This window comes from Kogia breviceps, chromosome 1 (assembly GCF_026419965.1).
Source record: "Kogia breviceps isolate mKogBre1 chromosome 1, mKogBre1 haplotype 1, whole genome shotgun sequence".
NCBI lineage: Eukaryota > Metazoa > Chordata > Mammalia > Artiodactyla > Physeteridae > Kogia > Kogia breviceps.
Window position 1 is genome coordinate 136,371,039 of NC_081310.1, and position 27,361 is coordinate 136,398,399.

A 27,361-nucleotide genomic window follows, 5' to 3' on the forward strand; every position below is an offset into this window, starting at 1 on the left:
TTCAAATAAAATTTTTCTTGCCTTCCCACATTCAAGGCTCTTTGCCATTTCTACACTTTCTCAGGAACAGATTTTTCTCTTAATGTTGTATCAACTTGGGTAATCAACTTATGTCACATTGTTTTAATCCATAAAATGGGCATAATGCCACTTATCCTACATGAAAGGCTGCTGTGAGCAAAGAAAAAGAATGGGAAAGTGTTCTGAAATATCTAAAATTCTATTACTGGGCAGGCCACACAAATGATAATTTGATTTCTGCTTCATTATCCCTCACAGCTGTTACTGGCATTCTCCAGACTGGCACCAAGAATGGCTACTCTTTCAAATAATTACTTGACACGACTATTCTCTACTTAAAAATCTTTAGCAAGGACTATTTCAACCAATAATATCAAAAGCAGATTTATTTTTATTGCAACTTAATACAACCAAAGTGTTTTCAATAAAGGAAACTGAAATTAGTAATTTTGAAATTTATAGTTAAAATAATACTGGAGGCCTTAATCACTGATAAATACACACTTTACCTTTCTTCCAATCTGTACTCCTGGGGTGTCTGCTTCCACAATAAATCCAGTAAAGGCTTTACTAGCAGGAGCCTTAGGATCCAGATCAGAACGAGCCAATAAAAAATACCTAATACACATATACATACATGATGATAGATAATGGTATCAGCAGATAACATATGGTAACTCCCATCTCAGTTAATCCTCCCAACAATCCCAATTATTATTACCTCCATTTTATAGATGAAGAAATGAAGAATCAGAGAGGTTTAAAAGCTCACCGAGGTCACATACTTACAACATGGCAAAGCTAGTATTTCACCCCACATTTACTTCTTAACTAATATGGTATCTTTTTTTTGTAGTTTGATTGACAAGTAAAAATTCCTTGTATCAAGATGACATAAAATAAAGTATGTGTGTGTTGGAACTGTCACTTTTTCTTTCCCAAAACTAGTTTAAGTATTTAAGGGACAAGTTATCTGGAAATGGAGGGTAAATGGGGCTACCTGTGAAAAGAAATGAGATAGTGACCCCTATGTTCTGACTACTGTCCTCTTCATGCAGCAAAATCAGAGTTTGTGTTACAGCTGAATTATTATGACTATCTCCTGGGTTTTCTCTCCAGAAGAATTCTTACCAGGAAGATTTAAAAATAAAACATGAGGGCTTCCCTGGTGGCGCAGTGGTTGAGAATCCGCCTGCTGATGCAGGGGACACGGGTTCGTGCCCCAGTCTGGGAAGATCCCACATGCCGTGGAGCGGCTGGGCTCATGAGCCATGGCCACTGAGCCTGTGCATCCGGAGACTGTGCTCCGCAACGGGAGAGGCCACAACAGTGAGAGGCCCGCGTACCACAAAAAAAAAAAAAAAAAAAAGAGGAAAAAAGGCAAAACATCCAAATATCCATGTAACCCATGTTCTAAATAGCCTGGTATAGGAGAATTTTTTTTAACTTCTTAAACAACTGATTTATTTTCTATGCTTAAAACTAACAAACTATCATCTCCTCTACAGTTTTACTTAATAGTTTAAAAAATAGTAAAAATTGTTTTCTAGTTTCATATATTACCTAATTTGTCTTACAACATGATGTGCTGTACTTAATCAATTCTTAAAATTGTGAAAGAGTCTACTTGCATTGTTGGATTTCCCTCAACTTGTTACATTTTAATCGTTTCTTCACTTTTTTATTACTTGCTGATATTATGATAACTTAAAGATAATGATATAGCACTCCATAATACTGGACACTCATAAAGTGATTGACATATTTAAAATAAACAGTAAAATCACTCTCAGGAATAATGCTTTTCTTGACAAAAAATAGCACCAAAGAGCACACATATATACTGAATCAGAATTTTTGCAGACAAGGAAAGATAGCCCATTTTTAGTTCATTATACCAATCACCAGAAGGTCCTTCTTCTGTAAGTTTCTATTTATATACTTGTAGTGATGAGTAAATACATTTTTCCCGTGACCACTTAACACACACTAGATAGAACTGTTGTTGAAATTATTGTCTTTATGTTGAGCTATACTCTACATTTTTCCCACTTTCACACATTTATTCTAAACTGACTTTCTGAAGCAAACATACAAGCCTACTCTTCCACGTATGAGACATTATTTTTAAAATTTTTAAATTCTTCCTACACAACCAAATCTAATTCCTTTACTCTTCATAGGACATGTTTTCTGTGCTCACCCTAATGAAGGACATTTACTTGCTTCTGAATTTATTTCATTTTGTCAATGCATGTCTTAAAAAGTGTTGCCCAGAACTGTTACCATTTTTTTTCCTGCTTGTTTGATGCTATACTTCTATTACTTCAGCAAGAAATTACATTCGCTTCTTAAAGGCAGGTACATCACACTGTTGATTCCTATAGAACCTTTCTTCATCTTTTTTCCACAAATAATGCTATCAAATATGTTTTCCTTCAACATTTTATATTAATACAAGGGATTTTATGACCCTATGTTGAACTTCATGTCATTATTTCTGGACCTATATATTTGGACCTTTTAGATTTTATTAAAGTAAAATTCTGTCCGCTCTAAACTTATTCCTCAGAAGCAGAGAAATGTGCTATACCAATGGCTTTCCTTTCCCCTCAGAGTCTTAGGGGAATGGTTCCAAGAAGGTCCTGTTATGGGCTAGGGAGAGTGGGGATAGTAAGCCAAGTAGAGGGAACTCTAGCTTTCCTAATCAGATTCAACCAGAGCAGGTGTTTTTGTTTTACTTTACAAATTAAACTTCTGATACAATTTGAAGAAATAGTTCAGGACTTAAGAATAGTTTGTGAAAATCACTGAACTATTTATAATCCTTTATGGACCCTCCAGTTCCATGAATAAAACTTGTCTTAATTGTGGTGGTTTAATAATAAAGGAAGGAGAGAGGGGGAGATTCCGAACATAAAGCATTTAAGAATCAATATAGAGAGGTTTTAAACAACATACCAATTAGCTTTTCCTCCATTGGTTATCCACATCTTCTGACCATTAATAATATACTCATCTCCTTTTTTTTCTGCTTTGGTCTTTATAGCAGCTACATCAGAGCCTGCTCCAGGTTCTGTTACACAGTAGGCCTTGAATATATGGAAACAAGAGAAAATAATTATATGTTAATTATTAAATTATGAACATTTAGAACCAGGAGGGTATTTTATTTTTTAGGTCAGTATTTTAAATACTTTAAAATACTTAACAATAAAATGTTCTTACAGAATCAAACTGCTCAAATGTAAAAACATTTAATATGGGGCTTCCCTGGTGGCGCAGTGGTTGAGAATCCGCCTGCCAATGCAGGAGACACGGGTTCGTGCCCTGGTCCGGGAAGATCCCACATGCCGCGGAGCAACTAAGCCCGTGAGCCATGGCCGCTGAGCCTGCGCGTCCGGAGCCTGTGCTCCGCAACGGGAGAGGCCACAACAGTGAGAGGCCCATATACCGCAAAAAAAAAAAAAAAAAAAACATTTAATATGTAATTTAAAACTAGATGTAGGATACCAATAAACCATATCAAAAATTACAATGTAAGGTATCTTCAACCAAGTTAAATAAATTTCACATGAACTCATTCATCCAAATATTTATTGAGTAGCATCTACCATTTACCAGGTTTTAAAGGAGGAGCTAGAAAAGCCAGAGATGAAAGACATCCTGTCTTCAAGATTTTTACAATGTATCAGTGGAGATGAATATTATATTTTAATTATATATCCAAGTATTAAAGTCACACACAATGGGCTTAAGAAACTATCTTAGCTTTAGGGTGTCAGAAAGTTTCCCAGAGGTGATGCTTAAATTAAGTCTCAGAAAGGAAAAGGAATTCTTAGGGGGTAAGGAAAAGGGGGAATGTGTATTCCAGGAAGAAGTAATACATATGCAATGATACCAAGATAAGAAGCAGGGTTACCCAGTGTTTGTGATACAAAAGTACCAGATTCTATAACATCTATACTCTGTGCATGTAAGGGAATGGTAGAAATTAGTCTGGAAAGAAAGAAGGAAACAGATGACAAAGAACACTTTATATTACACTAAGAAGTTAAAATTTTATCTGGTGGAAAAAGGGGAGCCTCTTAAGGCTCTTCAACAGATGTGTGACAGGATGTAAGCAGAATGGATAAAGAGGGTGGTGGAAGGCAAGCAATGGGTAGCTGAAGTTCATTCAAGTTTACTGAGTGACAGGTACTGGGAATACAAGGCCTAAAGACACAAGTTCCTTACCCTTAAGGTACTTATAGTCCAAAGAGAGAAACTTTAACAGTTAGTTTTAATTCAAAGTAGTAAGGGTACATAGGGACATTAGAAATGACTACTTAGACCTGTAGGGGGTGGGAGGTGAGTGGTAAGGAAGATGAAAAGAAGAATAATAAGTAATACCCGTTGAAGGAGATAAGTCTTGAAGGACAAATAAGTGAGGCAAGCAGATCTAGGCATGGAAGAATGAAACAGCAGTTGCACAAGGCAAAGTACTAGCAGTTCAGTACTGGAATGTAAAGTATGAACTGAAAGCCATGAAAACAGGCTAAAAAGGCAGGCAGGGACCTGGTCCTGGAGGCTGAGGTGTATGCCATGCTAAGGAGAGCAGACTTTTATGCATTCAACAAAAGTTTATCAAACACTTGCTATTGTGCCACAGAACCTGGGCTTCAGGGAAATCCAGAGCAGCCTAGTGTGCAAAAGTGAGGAATATATATGCATTTTTCTGAGGATGTCAGATTCTAAAACGGGTTCACAAACTAAAAAAAAATATATTAGATACCACTGCTATTGATGAAATGGAAACACAATGTTTTTGTAAATGCAGGAAAGTGATCGATTTACATTTTAGATAATTTATTATTATAGAAGTATAAAGGACAGATTTAAGGGGAGATAATAATAACAACTTTTTACTATCTTCCAGGTGCTGTTCTAAGTACTTGACTCATTTAAACCTCACAATAATCCTTATGACACAGGTACTAGGTATCTACATTTTATAGATAAGGAAACTGAGACAGTGAGGTTAAGTAATTTTTCCAAGTTCACAGATCTAGTAAGTGGTATAGATACCTACATAAGACTGGAGTTAGGGACACAAATTATGCAAGAAAGAAAGCTTAAACTAAGAAGCAAGATAAGGCAAGAGATGAAGTTTAGAACTGTGGTGTGAAATCCACAGGACACAATGACTAAATAGGATGTTGGGGAGCTAAAGAGGATGTTATGATGATGCAATTTTTTAGTTTAGGAACCTTCCAATTAGGGATAATCTCAAAGAGAAGCAGTACTATAGAGTGGGAAGGAAATAATTTGGTTTGGGACACATTTCGCTTAAGATATTTGAGTCTAGCTAGGAAGAAATGTCTAATAGATAAGTTCATATAGGAGGGTAAAGGTCAGGGGAGAGATAAGGGCTGGAACTGGAGACTTAATAGACTACTCAGTGAATATACCAAAACTTAACACGAGATGGGTAGACTGATTTGACAATTTAAGTCAAGAGTAAGCTTTATGTAAATCAACAGTGCTAATGCTATAAGCTGTATTTACAAAAGAATAGTATCTACCTCTTCCTATCTTTGTGCTCTTTACACAATTCTTGGATGACACCTTTGGTCCAGAAGACCTTAATTAAGAAGAAAATACAGGTTTATGGGAAAGAGACCTGGAAAATCTCAGAGACACATCTTTATTGCAACCCTCTGGATCTGTGAGAAAGAGAACAGGGCCCAGAAGGATCAGCTCTGTACTTACTCAACTCGAGGCTTTCAGTAACTCCTTTCTCTTCAAGCTCTCCACTCAGCCCAACATTTTAATCTTTCAGTCTTTCTCCCTCCTTCATCGTCCTCTGTTTATTCACCTTTTCCATTCCCTTGTCTCATTTTCTCATTCTTTCTGATTGCCCTGATCTCTCACACTCACATCCCCTCGCGGATCATCTTTCTGTTGGAGACTATACTGATGGCCTATTTCCAAGAGCAGCAGGTATGAATCAGCTCCAGTTTAAAATGAAGGTGGGGGGTGGGGCAAGGCCAGGAGGGGATATTAAAAAAAAAAAAAAAAGTATGTAAAATAAGAGTGATGGAACCATGCTACTCTGTACTCATCAGACCATACTAGAGTACTACATTTAGCTCTATAATAATATTTTTGAGTCAGTGATTACTAAGAAGGTGGTGGGACTTTACTGTGTTGTATGAAGAAAAGATGAAAAAATTGGGGCTAATTTGCTTAGAAATAAGTAAGATCCACATGACAGCCATATTAAAATACCTGAAGGGCTTTACAGCCAAGGGAGAGGATTTGAATTGATAGGAGAAAACTAGTGTAAATTTATTCAAATTTATTGAACACCTATTATGGTATCAGGTGGTGAAATTATGAAAGGAAATGACACAATCCTTTCCCTCAGGAGTATGCAACATAGAAGAGCTTTCTAACAGTCAGGGACACTCCCAAATGGAGCTGCTTCAGGAAGTTGAGACTCCTAGACATGAAAACATGAGCTAGATGGCCTTTTCGCAGGTGTGCTATAGAGGAGATTCAGATGTCATGTAGGTTAACTGCACATTACTCTTCTACCTAGATGTTCAAAGATGTTTTCAGCATCACAACAAAAAAAGCATTATACAAATGAACTGTCCAGAAAAGATAACTCTTTAAAGTACCAAAATTTTATTTTAAGTAACTTTGGGAATTTCTTTTCCTCTGAAATATGCTATTAGACATTCCTCTGCTTTATAATAAGGCATAGTTTTTATTTTTTAAAACTTTTTCATAAATTTATTTTATTCTTACTTATTTTTGGCTGTGTTGGGTCTTTGTTGCTGCACGTGGGCTTTCTCTAGTTGCAGCGAGCGGGGGCTACTCTTCGCTGCAGTGCCCGGGCTTCTCATTGTGGGGGCTTCTCTTGTTGCAGAGCACGGGCTCTAGGCACGAGGGCTTCAGTAGTTGTGGCCTGCAGGCTCAAGAGCACAGGCTCAGTAGTTGTGGCGCACGGGCTTAACTGTTTCACGGCATGTGGGATCTTCCTGGACCATGGCTCAAACTCGTGTCCCCTGCGTTGGCAGGCGGATTCTTAACCAATGTGCCACCAGTGAAGCCCAAGGCATAGTTTTTAGAACTTATGAAGTGTATGAGTTTGTGTGTTTCTATGCACAATGGCTGGTTCTTCAGAGTTGTTCTGGTCTTATTTGATTGTTTCCTAGTAAGTAAAATTAATTTTATAATACTCTTTCAGCAAAAGCCATTTTTGTTTCCAGTGCAACTTGTTCTCTTAAGTCAAGCAAATTAGTAACATTCTTTTATGCATAATTATTTATTTATGAAGAATTTATTAACTTAATTTGCATAATTCTATGAATTCTATAATTCTATGAATAATACATTTTGGGTAAGGATCTAAGGGTCTACAAGATTGTTAACTTATGAGCAGGAACACAGTTTTGGTGGGGTTTTTTTTAAATTTTTTTGCGGGGGGGCTGCATTGGGTCTTTGCTGCTGTGCATGGGCTTTCTCCAGTTGCGGCGAGCAGGGGCTACTCTTTGTTGTGGCGCGCGGGCTTCTCATTGCAGTGGCTTCTCTTTCTTGCGGAGCACAGGCCCTAGGCACATGGGCTGCAGTAGTTGTGGCATGCGGGTTCAGTAGTTGTGGCTCGCCGGCTCTAGAGCGCAAGCTCAGTAGTTGTGGCACACAGGCTTAGCTGCTCTGCGGCATCTTCCTGGACCAGGGCTCGAACCTGTGTCCCCTGCATTGGCAGGCGGATTCTTAACCACTGTGCTACCAGGGAAGTCCCAGGAGCCCAGTTTTATTCACTGTTTTATTACAAGTCCACCTGGTACACAGTATTCAAATATTTAAAAGAATGAGTAGAACATTATACTTTTCTTTATTAGTGATGATACCACCACCTTATCTTTGTATAGTTTACTAAACAATTTTGCATTCATGCTCTACTAATTTTTTCTTTTTTGCCTTACACTCTAAAGTGACTGGAGGTAGTTCATATAATGCATGTTTTTTTAAAAAATCAGGAATGAAGTAAAAATAAAGATAAACTGGAAAGAATAATATACTACAACACATGCTTCGAGATTCAAATAATTACTAATGGAGGACTAGAAAATTGGCTCTGTGCTTCCTACTTACCAAAACAAAAAAGATATTATACTGTAGTTATAAGTGTAAACTGTCCATAAGCTGAAGTCTGGCATATAGCAGGGAATTCAGATATTGAGTAAATGAATGGATGAATGAATGGAAGTTAAAGAAAAACAAAGTATCCCGTGGCCATTAGGTATGAAAGAAATTACTATATTTTTGCAAAAGGGACACTATGTGAAGATATTCTTATAAAAACATAAGCATTTTGTTTTATCTTTACTACATCCTTTTTAGATGTTATACGACCAAAATAGGTGTGTATAACAATACAGAAAAAAATACAGAAGAGACTTTGAGGCTAAGTAACTATATAAGATCATATTGCTATTATATGGCTTGAAGCCAGGTCTTGGGACCCAAAGTTCAGTGTTCAGTTACATTTCAGCTACTTCTCAGTTCCACTGGAAATGCATGGTTTTATGACAAGAGTTTTCTTTACCACTGTTACGCTTTTTCAGACACCTGTGAGTTCCTAGACCATGTCTGGACAAGTAAGTTTACTAAATGTCTTGCCCATAACAAGCTTGTCCTAGTAGTCTAATACTTGTTTCTAGTTGTCTAATACTGCATATATTTTAGGTATATATTTTTTAAAATATATACTATATTTTAGTATATATTTTTTTAAAAGATTTATACTTTTTAAAAGATTTAATCCAACCTTTGAAAAAGAAATATGGTTTCTAACTTATTATTGATATTTTAATACTATATGTGTAATATATATGCAATAATACAATTAGTTTTGATTTTTAGAAAATGTTTTTGCACTAAGTGGTATTAAAAAATAATTATAGTATCACCCTGATTTATTTCCGTACTCACTTTCCTCAGCAAGAGTATAACTGATCACATGATCTGGTAAGAGATTAAGTCTTACGAACATTCACTAACACTGTAACTGTAAATTAAATCCTAAAACTTATCATCTTTTTCTGTATCAATTTTTACCATGATATTATTATTATTATTATTATTTTTTTTTTATTGGCTGCTTCAGGTCTTAGTTGTGGTATGTGGGATCTTCGTTCAGGCATGTGGGATCTTTCATTATGGCACACAGGCTTCTCTCTTGTTGTGGCGTGCAGGTTTTCTCTTCTCTAGTTGTGGAGCACAGGCCCCAGGATGTCTGGGCTCCGTCACTGAGGCACGTGGGTTCCAGAGCACATGGGCTCTGTAGTTTGCAGCGCGCAGCCTCTCTAGTTGAGGCACACAAGCTCAGTAGTTATGTCACACGGTCTCAGTTGCCCTGCGGCATGTGGGATCTTAGTTCCCTGACCAGGGATCAAACCAACGTCCCCTGCATTGTAAGGTGGATTCTTTACCACTGGACCACCAGGGAAGTCCCCTACCATGACATTATTATTTTTTTAAAAAAATTATTTATTTATTTATTTATTTATTTATTTATTTATGGCTGCATTGGGTCTTCGTTGCTACGTGTGGGTTTTTCTCTGGTTGCGTCAAGGAGGGGCTACTCTTCGTTGCGGTGCATGGGCTTCTCATTGAGGTGGCTTCTCTTGCTGCGGAGCACGGGCTCTAGGCACGTGGGCTTCAGTAGTTGTGGTGCACGGGCTCAGTAGTTGGCTTGAGGACTCTAGAGCGCAGGTTCAGTAGTTGTGGCGCACAGGCTTAGTTGTACTGCAGCATGTGGAATCTTCCTGGACCAGGGCTCGAACCCATGTCCCCTGCATTGGCAGGCAGATTCCTAACCACTGCGCTACCAGGGAAGTCCGACATTATTTTTAAAAGCAAAAATCTAAGGAATTTAAATATTCAACAATAGGGAATAATGAAATAATTTATAGTACATCAATTAGAGAGCATATTATGTAGTCATAAATATCACAGTATTTAAGAAGAAGTAGAGCATAAGAAAATGCTCATTATGTTAAAAGGGATGTAAACCTGCATATATAATATGACCTTAATTGTGAAAAATACATCTATATGTATTAAAAAATCTAATAGAGTATACAATAAGACAGTTATACCAGTTAACTTCATATCTGAGGGATTACAGATGTTTCTGTTCTTCTTCATATCTTTCTAAATCTTCTATACTATTTTTACAGTCTGAAAGTTTTTGAAATATTAATTCTAAAAAGTTTAAATAAAACACATTACATGTAGTATAATTTTATAAATATTATTGGGAGTTAACTGACTCTCAGTAGAAATTAATCAATATTTTTCATTAATATACCTATTGACTATTTTCATTTTCACCCTTGGCTTCATATTTTGAGTACATCAATTGCACTAGATACATATTTGAATAATATTATGCACTAGAAGGGGGAAAATATACAGTAAACCTTTATTAATTCAGAAGTTAGAATAATTTAGGGACTAGAGTGAATGTCTTTTTAAATATACTGAAGATATTAATAACAAAACTGCCAAAGAAATGTTTAAAATACTTGAACTACTTTTAAAGACTCTAATATTTTAGAAATACCTATTTATAAACAGTAAGATAATTACAAATATTCATATCAGTGTATAAGTTAGGTTCTCCAAAGCATCTCTATGCTACAATTTTTTAGCCTATTTCTAATATTATATACATTACAAGAAAAGAATCTGGATGTTTCACACAATTCTTAGACAATATTGAGAATTAGCCTACTAAGTAACTCTCACCTGTTGAAACAAATTGACAACTAAGTAGGAAATACATATAAATGTCTTCATTAGTCTACCTGAAACTTAGGTACCTGAAATAAATAAAAAACATTTATTTTCAAATACTACTTTCTACTCTTTCAGACCAATTCTCACAGTTAGCTCAAAATGATAACAATTTACTATATTTTGCTATAACAATCACACCTGTGACTGAAATCTGTTTGACTAATAACCAAAAGAAAGAAAAATCCTATGTAAAGTCACTTTCAGAATAGAACTGCAGCATACATGTGTGTAAAATGTATAAGAATATCTTTCATAAAAAAATCCAATTTAGGGACTCCCCTAGCAGTCCAGTGGTTACGACTCTGCACTTCCACTGCAAGGGGCACAGATTTGATCCCTAGTTGGGGAACTAAGATCCTGCATTCCGCATGGCACGACCAAAATAAATTCCAATTTAAAAATTTGTTGAGTAGTTCTCAGAAAATTAAATAAAATCTATAAATATCCTCCTGAAGTCACTCAGTCATTCAACAAGCAAACTGTTATCTTTTCAGCCATATTAATTTCTTATTAGTTCAAAAAACTACTAGTTCAAACACCTACTGTCATGTATTCCATCTGAACTTCCTGACACAACTGCTCAGTTCTAGAGCTCTGGAGTGCTCCATTAAGTAGCTATTACTCTCCTGGAAATAAGCTAGAGGATTGTTATGATACTTTTCTGGCATCCCAGAAACATTATAAGTAGGTATCTTTCTTCTGGAAATAAGCAAGAGGATTATTTTATGGCACTTTCTGGCATCCCAGAAACATCATTGTACCTAAATATGTTGCTTTTGCCTTAATGTGTTGTAGCCCAGTGTACACATACAGACTGAAAAGGAAAAAGAGCACACTTATTCACTTAAATGTGAAATAAAGCAGCAGCTACACATACTCACACACATTATTGGCTCCTCAGTCAGTCTTCCCAAATACTTCTTTTGTTGTTGATCATTTCCAGCAATAATAACAGGCATTTGCTATCAACCAAAGAAAAGTGATATTTAAAAAGCAAGATATTTTAAAACTAGGTATGTAAATTGAAATACTTAATTCAAAACATGAGAACTATTTTCCCCCAAGGGTAACTCCAAAGAATTGGCCTTTATTCTGCCTCTAAGTTAGAGAGCTAAAACCACGAGGATATAAATCTATTAATCCAAGTATTTTCATAAAACAAGGTTATATAGGACTTGTTGGTAATATAATATATAAAAATCTACTGTAGTAAGATGCACAAGTAGAGAATTAAATTTACAGACTTCCCTGGTGGCACAGTGGTTAAGAATCCGCCTGCCAATGCAGGGGACACGGGTTCGAGCCCTGGTTCGGGAAGATCCAACATGCCGTGAAGCAACTAAGCCCGTGTGCCACAACTACTGACCCTGCGCTCTAGAGCCCGTGAGTCACAACTACTGAGCCCGTGCACCACAACTACTGAAGCCCATGCATCTAGAGCCTGTGCTCCACAACAAGAGAAGCCACGCAATAAGAAGTCTGCACACTGCAACGAAGAGTAGCCCCCACTTGCCGCAACTAGAGAAAGCCTGCACACAGCAATGAAGACCCAATGCCGCCAAAAGTAAACAAACAAAACAAAAAGATTAAATTTACAATAAATGACATGGTATATACGATCAGATGTCCTAACAATTACTCACTAAATTTCAGCATTGCCAGCAGTGGCAGCAAGCCATCCCAATCCTTCTCCTGAATACCCTTACCTAAGAATTGCCACTGAAGCCACAGCCAAAGTGTACAGTTTCCCCACAGAGACAGCTAGGACTCCGAGTACTAAAGATAACAGCCAGAATGATCAATTCATGGAAAAGAACTCCAGGCTTCATTGCAGAATCTTGCATTCCTTTTTAAAGAAAACTGTATTCCACCAGCTAACCTAACTTAGCAGTACTGTTTCATTAACAACAGCTCAGTTAAGCAATTCATTTTCTAGGTAACTTACCCCCAGAGAATTTCCTTCAATAGCAGTCTGAACCCCTGTACATCCATAAGCCATTTCTTCAGTAATAAGACAGCTATCAAAAGTTCCAAGTCCAAGACCTCCTACAGTATCAAAATGTTTTAAGAACCCATTATAATATATAGTACACCTCAACAGAAATAAGGGTGAACTATTTAAATTACTTCCAATATAACCTAATTGATTTTAACAACAAATTTGTAAATAAAGTATCTATAACACTAGAAACTAAAAGTTTTCTGGCTAGTATAGTAACAAAGTATACTTCTCTAAAATAAGTTTTAAAATTTCAAAAAATTCTCTTACTATTTGTAACCTGGACCTGTCTTCCTGTTTCAGCTTGATTTTGTAAAAACTTGATTCAACTCTGCTAAAATGTTAACCTTTTGACTGACGAAAGGAGTGAAAGGAAAGTCTCAATAAAATGTAAAATCAAAGGTAGAATTAAAATGCAACAAATCAACTAACTGTAGAAAGAGAAGTTACCAAGGATTAGGATCAAGTTAACATCAGAACCAGTTATAAAGAAGGAAAAATGCCTGTAAGTGTTGAGTACAAGGCTTCTAAAAGCTGACAAATACTGAAGTCTGAACAGGGGCACAAAGGTAGAAAGCCATTTAATGGCAACAAACATCTGAAGGAATGACTGAATAGAATTTTAAAATTCTTCTTGTACATAGGCATTCTGGATTAAAAATGTAAAGAAAGCTTACCACAACTTTCTGGAATGTGTGTATTCAATAAACCAAGTTCCCAGGCTCTTTTAATTAGTGGGACAGGGTACTGAAAGAAAAATAATAATAATAAAGATAAAAGCCAGTTATATTTAAAATCTATTTATATTTAAAATCTTGTAAAATATGTCAAAGACCTTAAAATGCATAAACCTACCTCGCCAGTCTTATCATATTCTGCAGCAACTGGGATTATTTCCTCCCTGGCAAATTTACGAGCAGTAGCTTGAAATTCTTTCTGCTGTTCAGTGAAGGCTAAGGGAAAGTTATTTAGAAAACATTAAAATAGGACAATGAGTTGAGGGAAATGAAGTAAGTATGTGGAAATATATATTTATAATGGAGACTTTAAACCTTGATAACAAGAAAGTCAGACTACAATGTGCCTTCAGACTAATCAAGATTTCACTGTGCTATATGAATAAATCTATATCAATACTCATGCCAAAAAGGTAGGTAACATTTCTAGCTTTTACAAATGAGTAACAGATATAAACTTGAGTTTTCCTCTTCCAAGTGTTAAGGTAAAAACAATTTTTCTTACTTGTTATTAGTTCCAAAGCAGACTCATCAAACTTTGACTAACACTAAAATAAAACTAATACATATGACAATGCCCTGATCTCAAGAATCAATCTAATTAGGGAGATAAGACATGACCAGTGACCATAAACCAGTAAAACTTGTTCCAAAATATCATACAATACTAAGATCATAATTTCAATTTTACTCCTCCTTTAAACTCAGATAAGTTTATAAATTAGCACAAAGCAACTGGCAAAAGTGGTGGGAAAGCTTCTCAAATTAATGAAGTGAATAGGGTGACTGCACCGAGGACAGAAACCAAATACCACCATACTTTTTAAAATCCATACGATCAAAGGATAGGTAAAATTTTTAAAAGATATAGGGTATTTCAGGCAAGAAGAATGAGAAAAAAGGCAGAAAGGCAAGAATGAGCAAGAATGTTAAGGAGTAGAGTAATCATTTCTATAGGGATGTATGAAATAAAATGTAAAAGACATTAGAAATTCGGTGTTGAATCTCTCATTATATAAATAAGGAAACAAAAGCCCAGACTGAGGGAACGATAGCCCCAGAGTTTTACAATGAATTAGCAATAAAAGTATACTTAGCATTTCAGTCTAGTGTTCTCTACATCACAACTCTACTTCTAAAATTGGGGCCAATTTGTATCAAAATTGTGAGTGGGTAAAGGGGAGGGAAGGCAAGGATCTATTATGTATTATTTGAGAATCTACTTTGATCCAGTTACTATGTGCTAGGACTTCACATATGTCATATAATTTAATCTTCAAATAAATCCTGTGTTGTAGATATTATCCCCATTTTACAGCTAAACAACCAGGTGCAATTGGTCATAGGTGTTATCCCTATTCCTTTTCTTGAGCTCCACAATCTCCCTCCTAAACACTTATATCAATCTCATCTTCTATCAGTCAGCAAACCACCATAGATTTCTCCTGCCAGTCTCTTACTATTGAGTATGAATCTGTACATGACAAACTGAAACTAAAGAGCAACCATACCAAACCTATGCTAACATATCAATAATAAGATCCAGTGTCCCAAACTGCTATCCTCATGCTGTTTCAAAATTTTCAATTAATTCTGTTAAAAAAAAAAAAACTTTATAAAGATGCTAACAATCTTAAAAAATAAAATAAAACCCAAAAATGATAACCCTAGGGAGTTTTGAGTTTGTTATTTCTACCTGGGTGTGAGTTAATTATCTCAGCTGCCTTTTAACTATTATCTGAGACCAAGTGAACTGAGAAAATGGGTTTTCAACTAGAGGAAAGGTAATAATTTTGAGGCAAGAAGCAATTTAGGGGGCAAAGGATGCTGAAGAAAGGGATTATTTTTCAAATTTTTTGCCTGGGTGGGGCTCTTCATTTTAGAGAGAAAGGGGAAGCAAAATCTTATTCCTTTTCCCTCCGACACCACATGGCTCCCTGATCCCAAAACTGAGAACCACATCTACTAGCACCAAACTGTAGTTCAGATATATTATGGACAAACCAGGCTCTGGCTTATTAGCAGGCACCTAGCACTTTGTAACTAATAAGTGTTTAAGAAGTACTTGTTGCATTCATTTCTAAGTTGAAGACTAGTCATATGTAGCAGTGAATTTGTTATTTATTGGGGATATATACTTAAGAAAAATGACAGAAATATATATGTATGCTGCTAATATAGATTTTTGTATAGGGTAGTATGATGGAGAAGAAAACAAGATCAGGAAGAATGGGTATGACTAACTTAACAATCTGTGGATGGTGATTGGTTCTATTCACTGACAGACATTACTAAGTTTGTTTACAAACATATTCCAGATAAATACGTATAAAAAGCTGCATATATACAACAAACAAAAGTTTAAAATCAAAACACAGAACAAAACATATACCAAAACTAAATCCTGATCCAGGTTCACGGTGTTGGACAGCTTTCATATGTTGTGATCTCCAGTCAAAGTGAGAAAGACTTCTCAGTACCTGCAAAGAACAATTTTATTACAATAAATTTGATAAATTAAACATGAGTCAAATAGAACACTGACAACACAAGTGAGTAGAACAGCTTCTTTGACCATATTCAAGAAAACAGTTTAAGTCATTACTTAAATGCCCTCAACCATAATTTGACTTCTGTATTAAGCCAATTATCAGATATTTGAACACTGATCATAAAGGAAATTCTTTTTTAAAAAAATGCAATGTGGAAAGATTGGTTCAAGATGGCGGAGTAGAAGGATGTGTGCTTACTCCCTCTTGTGAGAGCACCAGAATCACAACTAACTGCTGAACAATCATCGACAGGAAGACAATGGAACTCACCAAAAAAGATACCCCACTACCAAAGACAAAGGAGAAGCCGCAATAAGATGGGAGGAGGGGCGCAAGCACAATAAAATCAAATCCCATAACCACTGGGTGGGTGACTCACAAATTGGAGAACAATTATACCACATAAGTCCACCCAGTGGAGTGAAGGTTTTGAGCCCCACATCAGGCTTTTCATCCTGGGGGTCCAGCAACAAGAGGAGGAATTCCCACAGAATCAGACTTTGAAGGATAGTGGGATTTGATTGCAGGATTTCAACAGGACTGGGTGAAACAGAGACTCCACTCTGAGAGGGCAGAAAGTAGTGTGCACATCAGGACCTGGTGAAGGAGCAGTGACCCCGTAGCAGACTGAACCAGACCTATCTGCTAGTGTTGGAGGGTCTCCTGCAGAGGTGGGGGGTGGCTGTGGCTCACCACGGGGACAAGGACACTGGCAGCAGTTCTGGGAAGTACACCTTGGTGTGAGCCCTCCTGAAGTCGCCATTAGTCCCACCAAAGAGCCAGGTAGGTGCCAGTGCTGAGTCGCCTCAGGCCAAACACCCAACAGGGAGAGAACTCAGCCACACCTAACAGCAAACAAGTGGATTAAAACTTTACTGAGCTCTGCCCACCAGAGCAACAACCAGCTCTACCTACCACCAGTCCCTCCCATCAGAAAGCTGGCATAAGCCTCTTAGATAGCCTCATCCACCAGAGGGCAGACAGCAGAAGCAGGAAAAACTACAATTCTGTAGCCTGTGGAACGAAAACCACATCCACAGAAAGATAGACAAAATGAAAAGGCAGAAGACTATGTACCAGATGAAGGAACAAGACAAAACCCCAGAAAAACAACTAAATGAAGTGGAGGTAGGCAACCTTCCAGTAAAAGAATTCAGAATAATGAAGTAAAGATGATCTAGGACCTCGGATAAAGAATGGCAGCAAAGATCAAGAAGATGCAAGAAATGTTTAACAAACAGCTACAAGAATTAAAGAACAAACACCTAGAAGAATTAAAGAACAAACACCTAGAAGGATTAAAGAACAAACACGTAGAAGAATTAAAGAACAAACAAACAGAGGTGGACAATACAATAACTGAAATAAAAACTACACTAGAAGGAATCAATATCAGAATAACTGAGGCAGAAGAACGGATAAGTGACCTGGAAAACAGAATGGTGGAATTACTTCAGTGGAAAGAATTTTTAAAAAGAATGAAAAGAAATGAAGACAGCCTTAGAGACCTCTGGGACAACACTGAACGCAACAAAATTCACATTACAGGGGGCCCAGAAGGAGAAGAGAGATAAAGGACCCGAGAAAATATCTGAAGAGATTACAGTCAAAAACTTCCCTAACATAGGAAAGGAAATAGCCACCCAAGTCCAGGAAGCCACCCAGGTCCAGGAAATAGCCACCCAAGTCCAGGAAGCACCCAAGTCCCAGGCAGAATAAACCTAAGGAGAAACACGCCAAGACACACACTAATCAAACTGACAAATATTAAAGACAAAGAAAAATTAAAAGGAACAAGGGAAAAATGGCAAATAATATACAACTCCATAAGCTTAACAGCTGATTTCTTAGCAGAAACTCTACAAGCCAAAAGGGAGTGGCATGATATATTTAAAGTAATGAAAGGGAAACACCGATAACCAAGTTACTCTACCCAGAAAGGATCTCATTCAAATTCAACGGAGAAATAAAAAGCTTTACAGACAAGCAAAAGCTAAGAGAATTCAGCCACACCAAACCAGCTCTATGATAAATGCTAAAGGAACTTCTCTAAGTGGGAAACACAGAAAAGGTCCTACAAAAACAAACTCAAAACAATTAAGAAAATGGAAATAGGAACATACATTTCAATAATCACCTTAAATGTGAATGGATTTAATGCTCCAACCAAAAGACACAGGCTTGTTGAATGGATACAAAAACAAGGCCCATGTATATGCTGTCTGCAAGAGACCCAGTTCAGAACTAGGGATGCATACAGACTGAAAGTGAGGGGATAGAAAGATATTCCATGCAAATGGAAATCAAAAGAAAGCTGGAGTAGCAACACTCATATCAGATAAAATGGACTTTAAAATAAAGGATGTTACAAGAGACAAGGAAGGACACTACAGAATGATCAAGGGATCAATCCAAGAAGAAGATATAACAATTATATATGCACCCAACATAGGAGCACCTTAACACATAAGGCAAATGCTAACAGCTATAAAAGAGGAAATCCACAGTAATACAATAATAGTGGGGGACTTTAACACCTCACTTACACCAATGGACAGATCATCCAGAAAATTAATAAGGAAACACAAGATTTAAAAGACACAATAGGGCTTCTCTGGTGGCGCAGTGGTTGAGAATCCGCCTGCCAATGCAGGGGACACGGGTTCGTGCCCCGGTCCGGGAAGATCCCACATGCTGCGGAGCGGCTGGGCCCGTGAGCCATGGCCGCTGAGCCGGTGAGTCCGGAGCCTGTGCTCCGCAACGGGAGAGGCCACGACAGTGAGAGGCCCGCATACCCCACCCCCCCCCAAAAAAAAAAAAAAAAAAAAAAAAAAAAGACACAATAGACCAGATAGATTTAATTGATATTTATAGAACCATCTGAAAACAGCAGATTACACTTTCTTCTCATGTGCATATGGAACATTCTCCAGGAGAGATCATATCTTGGGTCACAAATCAAGCCTCAGTAAATTTAAGAAAACTGAAATCATATCAAGCAGCTTTTCCGACCACAACGCTATGAAATTAGAAATGAATTACAGGGAAAAAAAAGTAAAAAACACAAACACATGGAGGCTAAACAATACATTACTAAATAACCAAGAGATCACTGAAGAAATCAAGTAGGAAACCAAAAAATACCTAGGGACAAATGACAATGAACACACGATGAACCAAAACCTATGGGATGCAGCAAAAGCAGTTCTAAGAGGGAAGTTTATAGCAATACAATCCTACCTCAAGAAACAAGAAAAATTTCAAATAAACAATCTAACCTTACACCTAAAGAAACTAGAGAAAGTAGAACAAACAAAACCCAAACTTAGTAGAAGGAAAGAAATCATAAAGATCAGAGCAGAAATAAATGAAATAGAAACAAAGAGAACAATACCAAAGATCAATAAAACTAAAAGCTGGTTCTTTGAGAAGATTAAAAAAACGGATAAACCATTAACCAGACTCATCAAGGAAAGGAGAGAGAGGACTCAAATCAATAAAATTAGAAATGAAAAAGAAGAAGTTACAACAGACACTGCAGTAATACAAAGCATCCTAAGAGACTACTACAAGAAACTCTATGCCAATAAAATAGGCAACCTGGAAGAAATGGACAAATTCTTAGAAAGGTATAACCTTCTAAGATTGAACCAGGAAGAAATAGAAAATAAGAACAGACCAATCACAACTAATGAAATTGAAACTGTGATTAAAAATCTTCCAACAAACAAAAGTCCAGGCCCAGATGGCTTCACAGGTGAATTCTATCAAACATTTAGAGAAGAGCTAACACCCATCCTTCTCAAACTCTTCCACAAAATTGCAGAGGAAGGAACACTCCCAAACTCACTCTACGAGGCCACCATCACCTTGATACCAAAACCAGACAAAAATACTACAAAAAAGAAAATTGCAAACCAATATCACTGATGAATATAGATGCAAAAATCCTCAACAAAATACTAGCAAACAGAGTCCAAAAACACATTAAAAGAATCATACACTGTGATCCAGTGGGATTTTTCCCAGGGATGCAAAGATTCTTCAATATATGCAAATCAATCAATGTGATACACCATATTAACAAACTGAAGAATAAAAACCAAATGATCATCTCCATAGATGCAGAAAAAGCTTTTGACAAAATTCAACACACATTTATGACAAAAACTCTCCAGAAAGTGGTCACAGAGGGAAACTACCTCAACATAATAAAGGCCATATATGACAAACCCACAGCAAACATCATTCTCAATGGTGAAAAACTGCAAGCATTTCCTCTAAGATCAGGAAAAAGACAAGGATGTCCACTCTCTCCACTCTTATTCAACATAGTTTTGGAAGTCCTAGCCATAGCAATCAGAGAAGAAAAAGAAATAAAAGGAATATTAATTAGAAAAGAAGAAGTAAAACTATCACTGTTTGCAGATGACGATACTACAAATAGATAATCCTAAAAATGCCACCAGAAAACTATTAGAGCTAATCAATGAATTCAGTAAAGTTGCAGGATACAAAATTAATGCACAGAAATCTCTTGCATTCCTATATACTAACAATGAAAGATCAGAAAGAGAAATTAAGGAAAGAATCCCATTAACCATTGCAACAAAAAGAATAAAATACCTAAGAATAAACCTACCTAAGGAGGCAAAAGACCTGTACTCAGAAAACTATAAGACACTGATGAAAGAAATCAAAGATGACGCAAACAGATGGAGAGATATACCATGTTCTTAGATTGGAAGAATCAATATTGTGAAAATAACTCTACTATCCAAAGGAATCTACAGATTCAATACAATCCCTATCAAATTACCAATGGCATTTTTTTACAGAACTAGAACAAAAATCTTAAAATTTGTATGGAGACACAAAAGACCCCGAATAGCCAAAGTAATCTTGAGGGAAAAAAAATGGAGCTGGAGGAATCAGACTCCCTGACTTCAGACTATACTACAAAGCTCCAGTAATCAAGACAATATGGTACTGGCACAGAAACAGAAATATTGATCAATGGAACAGGATAGAAAGCCCAGAGATAAAGACACACAAATATGGTCAACTAATCTATGACAATGGAGGCAAGGATATACAATGGAGAAAAGACGGTCTCTTCAGTAAGTGGTGCTGGGGAAACTGGACAGCTACATGTAGAAGAATGAAATTAGAACACACCCTAACACCATACACAAAAATAAACTCAAAATGGACTAAAGAACTAAATGTAAGACTGGACACTATAAAACTCTTAGGGGAAAACATAGGAAGAACACTCTGACATAAATCACAGCAAGATGTTTTTTGACCCTCCTCCTACAGTAATGGAAATAAAAACAAAAATAAACAAATGGGACCTAATGAAACTTAAAAGCTTTTGCACAGCAAAGGAAACTATAAACAAGACAAAAAGACAACCCTCAGAATGGGAGAAAATATTTGCAAATGAATCAATAGGCAAAGGATTAATCTCCAAAATATATAAACAGTTCATGCAGCTCAATATTAAAAAAACAAACAGGGCTTCCCTGGTGGCGCAGTGGTTGAGAGTCCGCCTGCCGATGCAGGGGACACGGGTTTGTGCCCCGGTCTGGGAAGATCCCACATGCTGTGGAGCGGCTAGGCCCATGAGCCATGGCCGCTGAGCCTGCGTTTCTGGAGCCTGTGCTCCAAAATGGGAGAGGCCACAACAGTGAGAGGCCCGCGTACCGCAAAAAAACACAAAAACAAACAAACAAAAAACCCCACAATCAACTCAATCCAAAAATGGGCAGAAGACCTAAATAGACATCTCTCCAAAGAAGACATACAGATGGCCAAGAGGCACATGAAAAGCTGCTCAACATCACTAATTATTAGAGAATTGCAAATCAAAACTACAATGAGGTATCACCTCACACCTGTTAGAATGGGCATCATTAGAAAATCTACAAGCAACAAATGCTGGAGAGGGTGTGGAGAAAAAGGAACCCTCTTGCACTGCTGGTGGGAATGCAAATTGATACAGCCACTATGGAGAGCAGTATGGAGGTTCCTTAAAAAAACTAAAAATAGAATTACCATATGACCCAGCAATCCCACTGCTGTGCACACAGCCAGAGAAAACAATAATTCAAATAGACACATGCACCCCAATGTTCACTGCAGCACTATTTACAATGCCAGCAACCTAAATGCTCACTGACATAGGAATGGATAAAGACGATGTGGTACATATATACAATGGAATATTACTCGGCCATAAAAAGGAATGAAATTGGGTCATTTGTAGAGCCATGGATGGACCTAGACACTGTCATACAGAGTGAAGTAAGTCAGAAAGAGAAAAACAAATATCATATATTAACACATATATGGAGAACCTAGAAAAATGGTACAGATGAACCGTTTGCAAGGCAGAAATAGAGACACACGTAGAGAACAAACGTATGGACACCAAGGGGGGGAACGTTGTAGGGGGGGATGAATTGGGAGATTGGGATTGACATGTATACACTAATATGTATGAAACAGATAACTAATAAGAACCTGCTGTGTATAAAATAAATAAATAAAATTTTTAAAAAATGCAATGCAACTAAAACTGAGCAGTAGTATTTGCAATACTAACATGGAGTGTTTCCAAGAGAAATACCAATCAGGGCTAGTGGTAGACTTACAACCACTATTCAAGAAATCTCACTTATAAGTTCTAGAACATCTGTGATTGGGGAGTTGGAATGGGGGGTGGGCAACAATAGGATGGTACCATACGTTCAAGAGTTGCCTAGTCCATCAACTTTGATACCCTTTCTCTGGACAGCCTCCAAGGAATGCCTCTGAGAATCTTCCCCTTGGAGGATCCCATTTTCTAAGATACCTCACTTTATTTAACAAAATAAATTAGCCTAAAACAATTTTCTATATTTTCTGCTGTTGTCTGTAAGTATTCTTAGAATATTCTAAGCCAAGGGTAAGCACACTATGGTACCCACCAGTTTTGTAAATAAAAGTCTGTTGGAACACAGCCATACCATATTGTCTATTGCTGCTTTCACAGCAGAGTTGTGGAACCATATGGTCCACAAAGCCAAAAATATTTATTGTCTCTTTACAAAATAGTTTGTCAACCCTATTCTAAACCATTAATATACTACTTGTCTTAATACCTGAAATACATGCATATCTCTTCAAAAAATATATAAAAAAATATAAGCAGATATTATTCTTTTGCAATCCATTTTTACACTCACAACAGTTCAATGTACACAAAAAGTAACCACTCACATTTATTAAAATTATCAAACTGGAAATCATACTGGAATTCCTAAGTAACTGTTTAAGGACAGCCAAAATTACACAATTTACACTTCAAGGAATTTGATGGAACTAAATTCTAGTAAGCTAGACACTGAAAGAAAAGAGAAACTCAACAATATATATCAATATATGGTTTTCAAAATCTGTGAAAAGAAAGTGTCCACTTTGTAGATGACAACTTTAACTTATAAACAGAATTATCTACATTTAAACTGACAATGGGGCTTCCCTGGTGGAGCAGTGGTTGAGAGTCCGCCTGCCGATGCAGGGGACACGGGTTCGTGCCCCGGTCCAGGAAGATCCCACATGCCGCGGAGAGGCTGGGCCCGTGAGCCATGGCCGCTGAGCCTGCGTGTCCAGAGCCTGTGCTCCGCAGCGGGAGAGGCCACAACAGTGAGAGGCCCGCGTACCGCAAAAATAAATAAATAAATAAAGTGACAATGAAGACTGTCAAATATCTTAAATTAAATAACCCTTTCAAACTGATACATACTTTATACTACAATTTTGAAAAAAGTAGAATACAAAAATTCACATCTTCGCAATTTTCATTAATTTTATTTTGGAAGTAAAACATGGTTTCTCTGATACTCATTGTCCAGTCATCATAGACCAAACCTATTCTTCTTTAGTCACATTCCACGTATTAATGCACTGAATCTTTCGGTCAACCCTAAGATTAAGGAACTATTTTTATTCTTATTTTGCATATGTAGAAACTGAGGCTCAGAAAGGTCAAGTAAAATTGGCCAAGGTCACTCTACTTACTATTAGGAACCAGGATTATTATTCTAACGTTTACTATCATGAATTCATGCCATCACCCACCTTGCTATACTGCTCTTTCAATTTAAGTATCCGAATTGGTTATTAGATTCCATAAAACAAAAACAAAAACAAAAATCAGACCAAAAAACTTGACCCTTCTAAATATGTGTTTTGACAGCATTGCACAAAATTAGACCTCACAATACAGGCAAAATGGTCTGCTGAGAGACTTTAAATAGGGAATTATTAGTGTATCTAAAATAATTTACAAAAAGTTTACATATGATTTTTCAAGAAAACATGTTATGTAAAACAAAGTACAAAGGTAGCTACAGCCAGGGAACAATGCCCAAAGCCCTGTTAATTAACTTTTCAAACCTGGAAAATGAGGCTAATCTTACTGGGTAATTGAGGAGATGATTAAAATAAGATAATACCTTGGAAGCGTAATGCTATATATAAACATTGGTTACTACTTTGAGCTCTCTGCTCAGAACAATGGAATTCCAAATCTCCAAAAGGCAGCAACTTTAATCAAGCATTAACTCTGCAATAACAGCACAGATATAATTAAAGACTTTTGCATATTTCTTAGGAATTAGTCTTAGTTTTATGGGAGTGTCAAAGAACAGATACAGAGGTATAAGTTTTCTGGATCAGGTTTTTCTATTTCCTTTTTTCGCGAGATTGAGAAATCCCTCTTTTTTTCTGGTGTCAGAGTTTAAAATCATTTTTTAAATCCCCCAATCTCTGCCTTCAGAGTCCATTAACCTGCATAACAATGACAAATATTGGGCAAAAATCCATTAGAATTACTCAATTCTAAATCTGCTACTATTTTGGTACAGGGCATAACGTTCTTAATTATAAATGACATTTAAATGGCATTTAAATGTGTGTGTAAATGTGACTATATAAATGATAAAGCTAGCAAAATATATCTAGTGACTGAGACAATTTAAAATCTGTGAGACAACACTAGAATATACAAACAAGCTTCAAAGAAAATTCTGCTGTATGATTTACTTTCCTCTTTTTTTTACGTACACAACGTGGAGGCGTCTCCCTCCATATTACGAAACCAAAAGCATATTAAACTTATTAAGTATCCTAATGAGCAGCTGCTCCGTTTTCCTTTCCCCCGTGACTTGGCAGGCTGCACTTTGTAGTACAGGGGTTCCCAACCCCCGGGGCCGCAGGATACCGGGCTGCAACCTGTTAGGAACCAAGACACACAACTGGAGGTGCGTGGTGGGCTAGCGAGCGAATCTTCACCTGGGCTCCACATCGCTCGCATTACCGCCTGAACCATCCCCCCACCCCCATGGAAAAAATTCGTCTTCCATGAAACCGGTCCCTTGTGCGAAAAAAGGTTGGGGACCGCTGTTGTAGTATATACATCAACTGCAGAATGAAATTTACTTTTATGACCTTCTTCTTAGGCTGGGGATAGAAAGCCAGTAGAGAGTTTTCCCCAAGACATATTAGTTCAGCAAAAACTAGTTAGTTAGTTAGTTCAGGGTTGTAATTCTAAGGCACCGGCCAATTCTGAGATGGGTTTACTTCGAGATAGGATGGGATTCCTCCGGAAAACCTTTGGAAGGGTCTCGGGCCAGAGAAAGAAAAGCAATTATCTGAAAAGTGGACGCCGCCCGTATCGGGGGCAGTTGCCGAGGGGATAGAAGAAAGTGAAAACGCAGGAAGCATTCTGTCCCACAACTAGAAGAGGGGGTGGGCGTGAAAGTCAGGGTCCGGAATCCAGGTTATTGTCAGAGGTGGGGTAAGGAGGGCTAAGGCGCCCCGAAGCGGACTCCTTCCTTATCACCGCTTCCCACACCGCCCCCCCCGCCACACCTATTTCCGGTCCAGGTCCCCCTCGCCAAACACCACAAGCTCCATTTCCCACCCGCGCCGAGGCCTGCTCTTCCTCTCACCCCGCAGCTTCGCCTAAACAGCACTGCCATGTTGACTCTCCGTCCGGCTACTCAGTCTCCAACCTACCAGCTTGTGCCAAGACCGCCGACGCGCAGGACGCTGGACCCGTCTTGCCCCGCCCATGTTCTGGCACCGACCACCCTACAGGGTGTGGGCGGGGCCCAGGGGCGGGGTCTCCGAAGTAGGGCACTGGAAGTGAAATGAAAGGCGGAAGCGGGGCTCCTTGTGCTGTTGGCGGAACGCTCGCTCGCTAGGAGACCTCGACTGCTCCTTCCGCGCCATCTTGGCGGCCTTGGTGCCTGAAGAGTCGCGAGTGGTGGTCCCTAAAAAGGCTTCGCTTCTCGCTGGTCCTTTGATTTTAGACGATGCGCCCTCTTGAGGGGAAGCTGAGGCTGACAGCGGTGCGGAGAAGGAACCGGGAGGGCGGCAACGGCGAGGGAGGCGGGGACTGGGTGGGCTGCTGGCGCCAAGCGGGGAACTGGCGGGGCACCCGGCTGGCGGAGAATCTGGGTGAGAGGGCGCGGTGAGGGGCCTGGCGAAAAGACGTCTCCCTGGCTTTCGACCTTGACTTTTAACCCGGAGAAGCCTATCAAACCCAAATCATTTCTGCCTTGACGATTCAAAGTATACTTTACTCTCAAACGCTAGACGCAAAGCTAAAGGATGTTCTGTGTTGAAGAAAATTTAAACAAAGGGAATTTAATCAACGAAGTAAGTTTGATCTTCCGGCATATTCCCAAGGCTACTTATTTACTGTACACGTGTGTAGAAATAAGGGTGCAAGGTGAACCTATCTAAAGCTTCTGGCTCAGCGAATGAATATTGGAAGTCACAGTCTGCCTGAAGAATTATATTTAAAGTCACCCTTCTCAGTTAGACCCTGAATTCTGAGATAACTGTGGTGTTTCAAAGCCGGGGGATTTGTAAAGCTGTCAAGGTTTGGTGGCTCTTTGTGAAAGCTAGTAAAAGCCCAGTCAGTGCAAGTCGGGAGTATAAATGTTTCCTGTAATTCCCAGGACTTTTCATTTTTATTGTACCACCCTAATATAGGCCCTCAGCACTCACCCCTAAATCTTGTTACTAACTTAACTTTTCTTGCCTAGTAGAGGCTGACCATAATCTAATTCTAAGTCAAGTGTTTACCTTCTATATCCTGTTATTGTACTCCCCTACAAGAACGTTCCACTTTGTCT

The 27,361-nt window shown here is 37.9% G+C and overlaps 1 protein-coding gene across 2 annotated transcripts in view; it reads right to left on the minus strand.

Moving 5' to 3' along the window:
* Positions 1 to 26,680, minus strand: part of ACADM (acyl-CoA dehydrogenase medium chain) — a 42,923-nt gene extending 16,243 nt beyond the window's left edge. Inside the window, exons 1-8 of one of the 2 annotated variants that reach the window (XM_067005673.1) lie at positions 26,235 to 26,680; positions 16,007 to 16,094; positions 13,733 to 13,830; positions 13,555 to 13,624; positions 12,824 to 12,924; positions 11,760 to 11,840; positions 2,983 to 3,113; positions 531 to 639 (exon numbers count right to left, since the gene is read on the minus strand). In XM_067005673.1, coding sequence (XP_066861774.1) covers positions 531 to 639; positions 2,983 to 3,113; positions 11,760 to 11,840; positions 12,824 to 12,924; positions 13,555 to 13,624; positions 13,733 to 13,830; positions 16,007 to 16,094; positions 26,235 to 26,291 — 735 coding nt within the window. In that variant the 5' untranslated portion in view covers positions 26,292 to 26,680. Of the gene's footprint in view, positions 1 to 530; positions 640 to 2,982; positions 3,114 to 11,759; positions 11,841 to 12,823; positions 12,925 to 13,554; positions 13,625 to 13,732; positions 13,831 to 16,006; positions 16,095 to 26,167 lie in introns of both variants that reach the window. The other variant, XM_059052628.2, reaches the window with a different exon arrangement.
* Between the last annotated feature and the right edge of the window lie 681 nt (positions 26,681 to 27,361).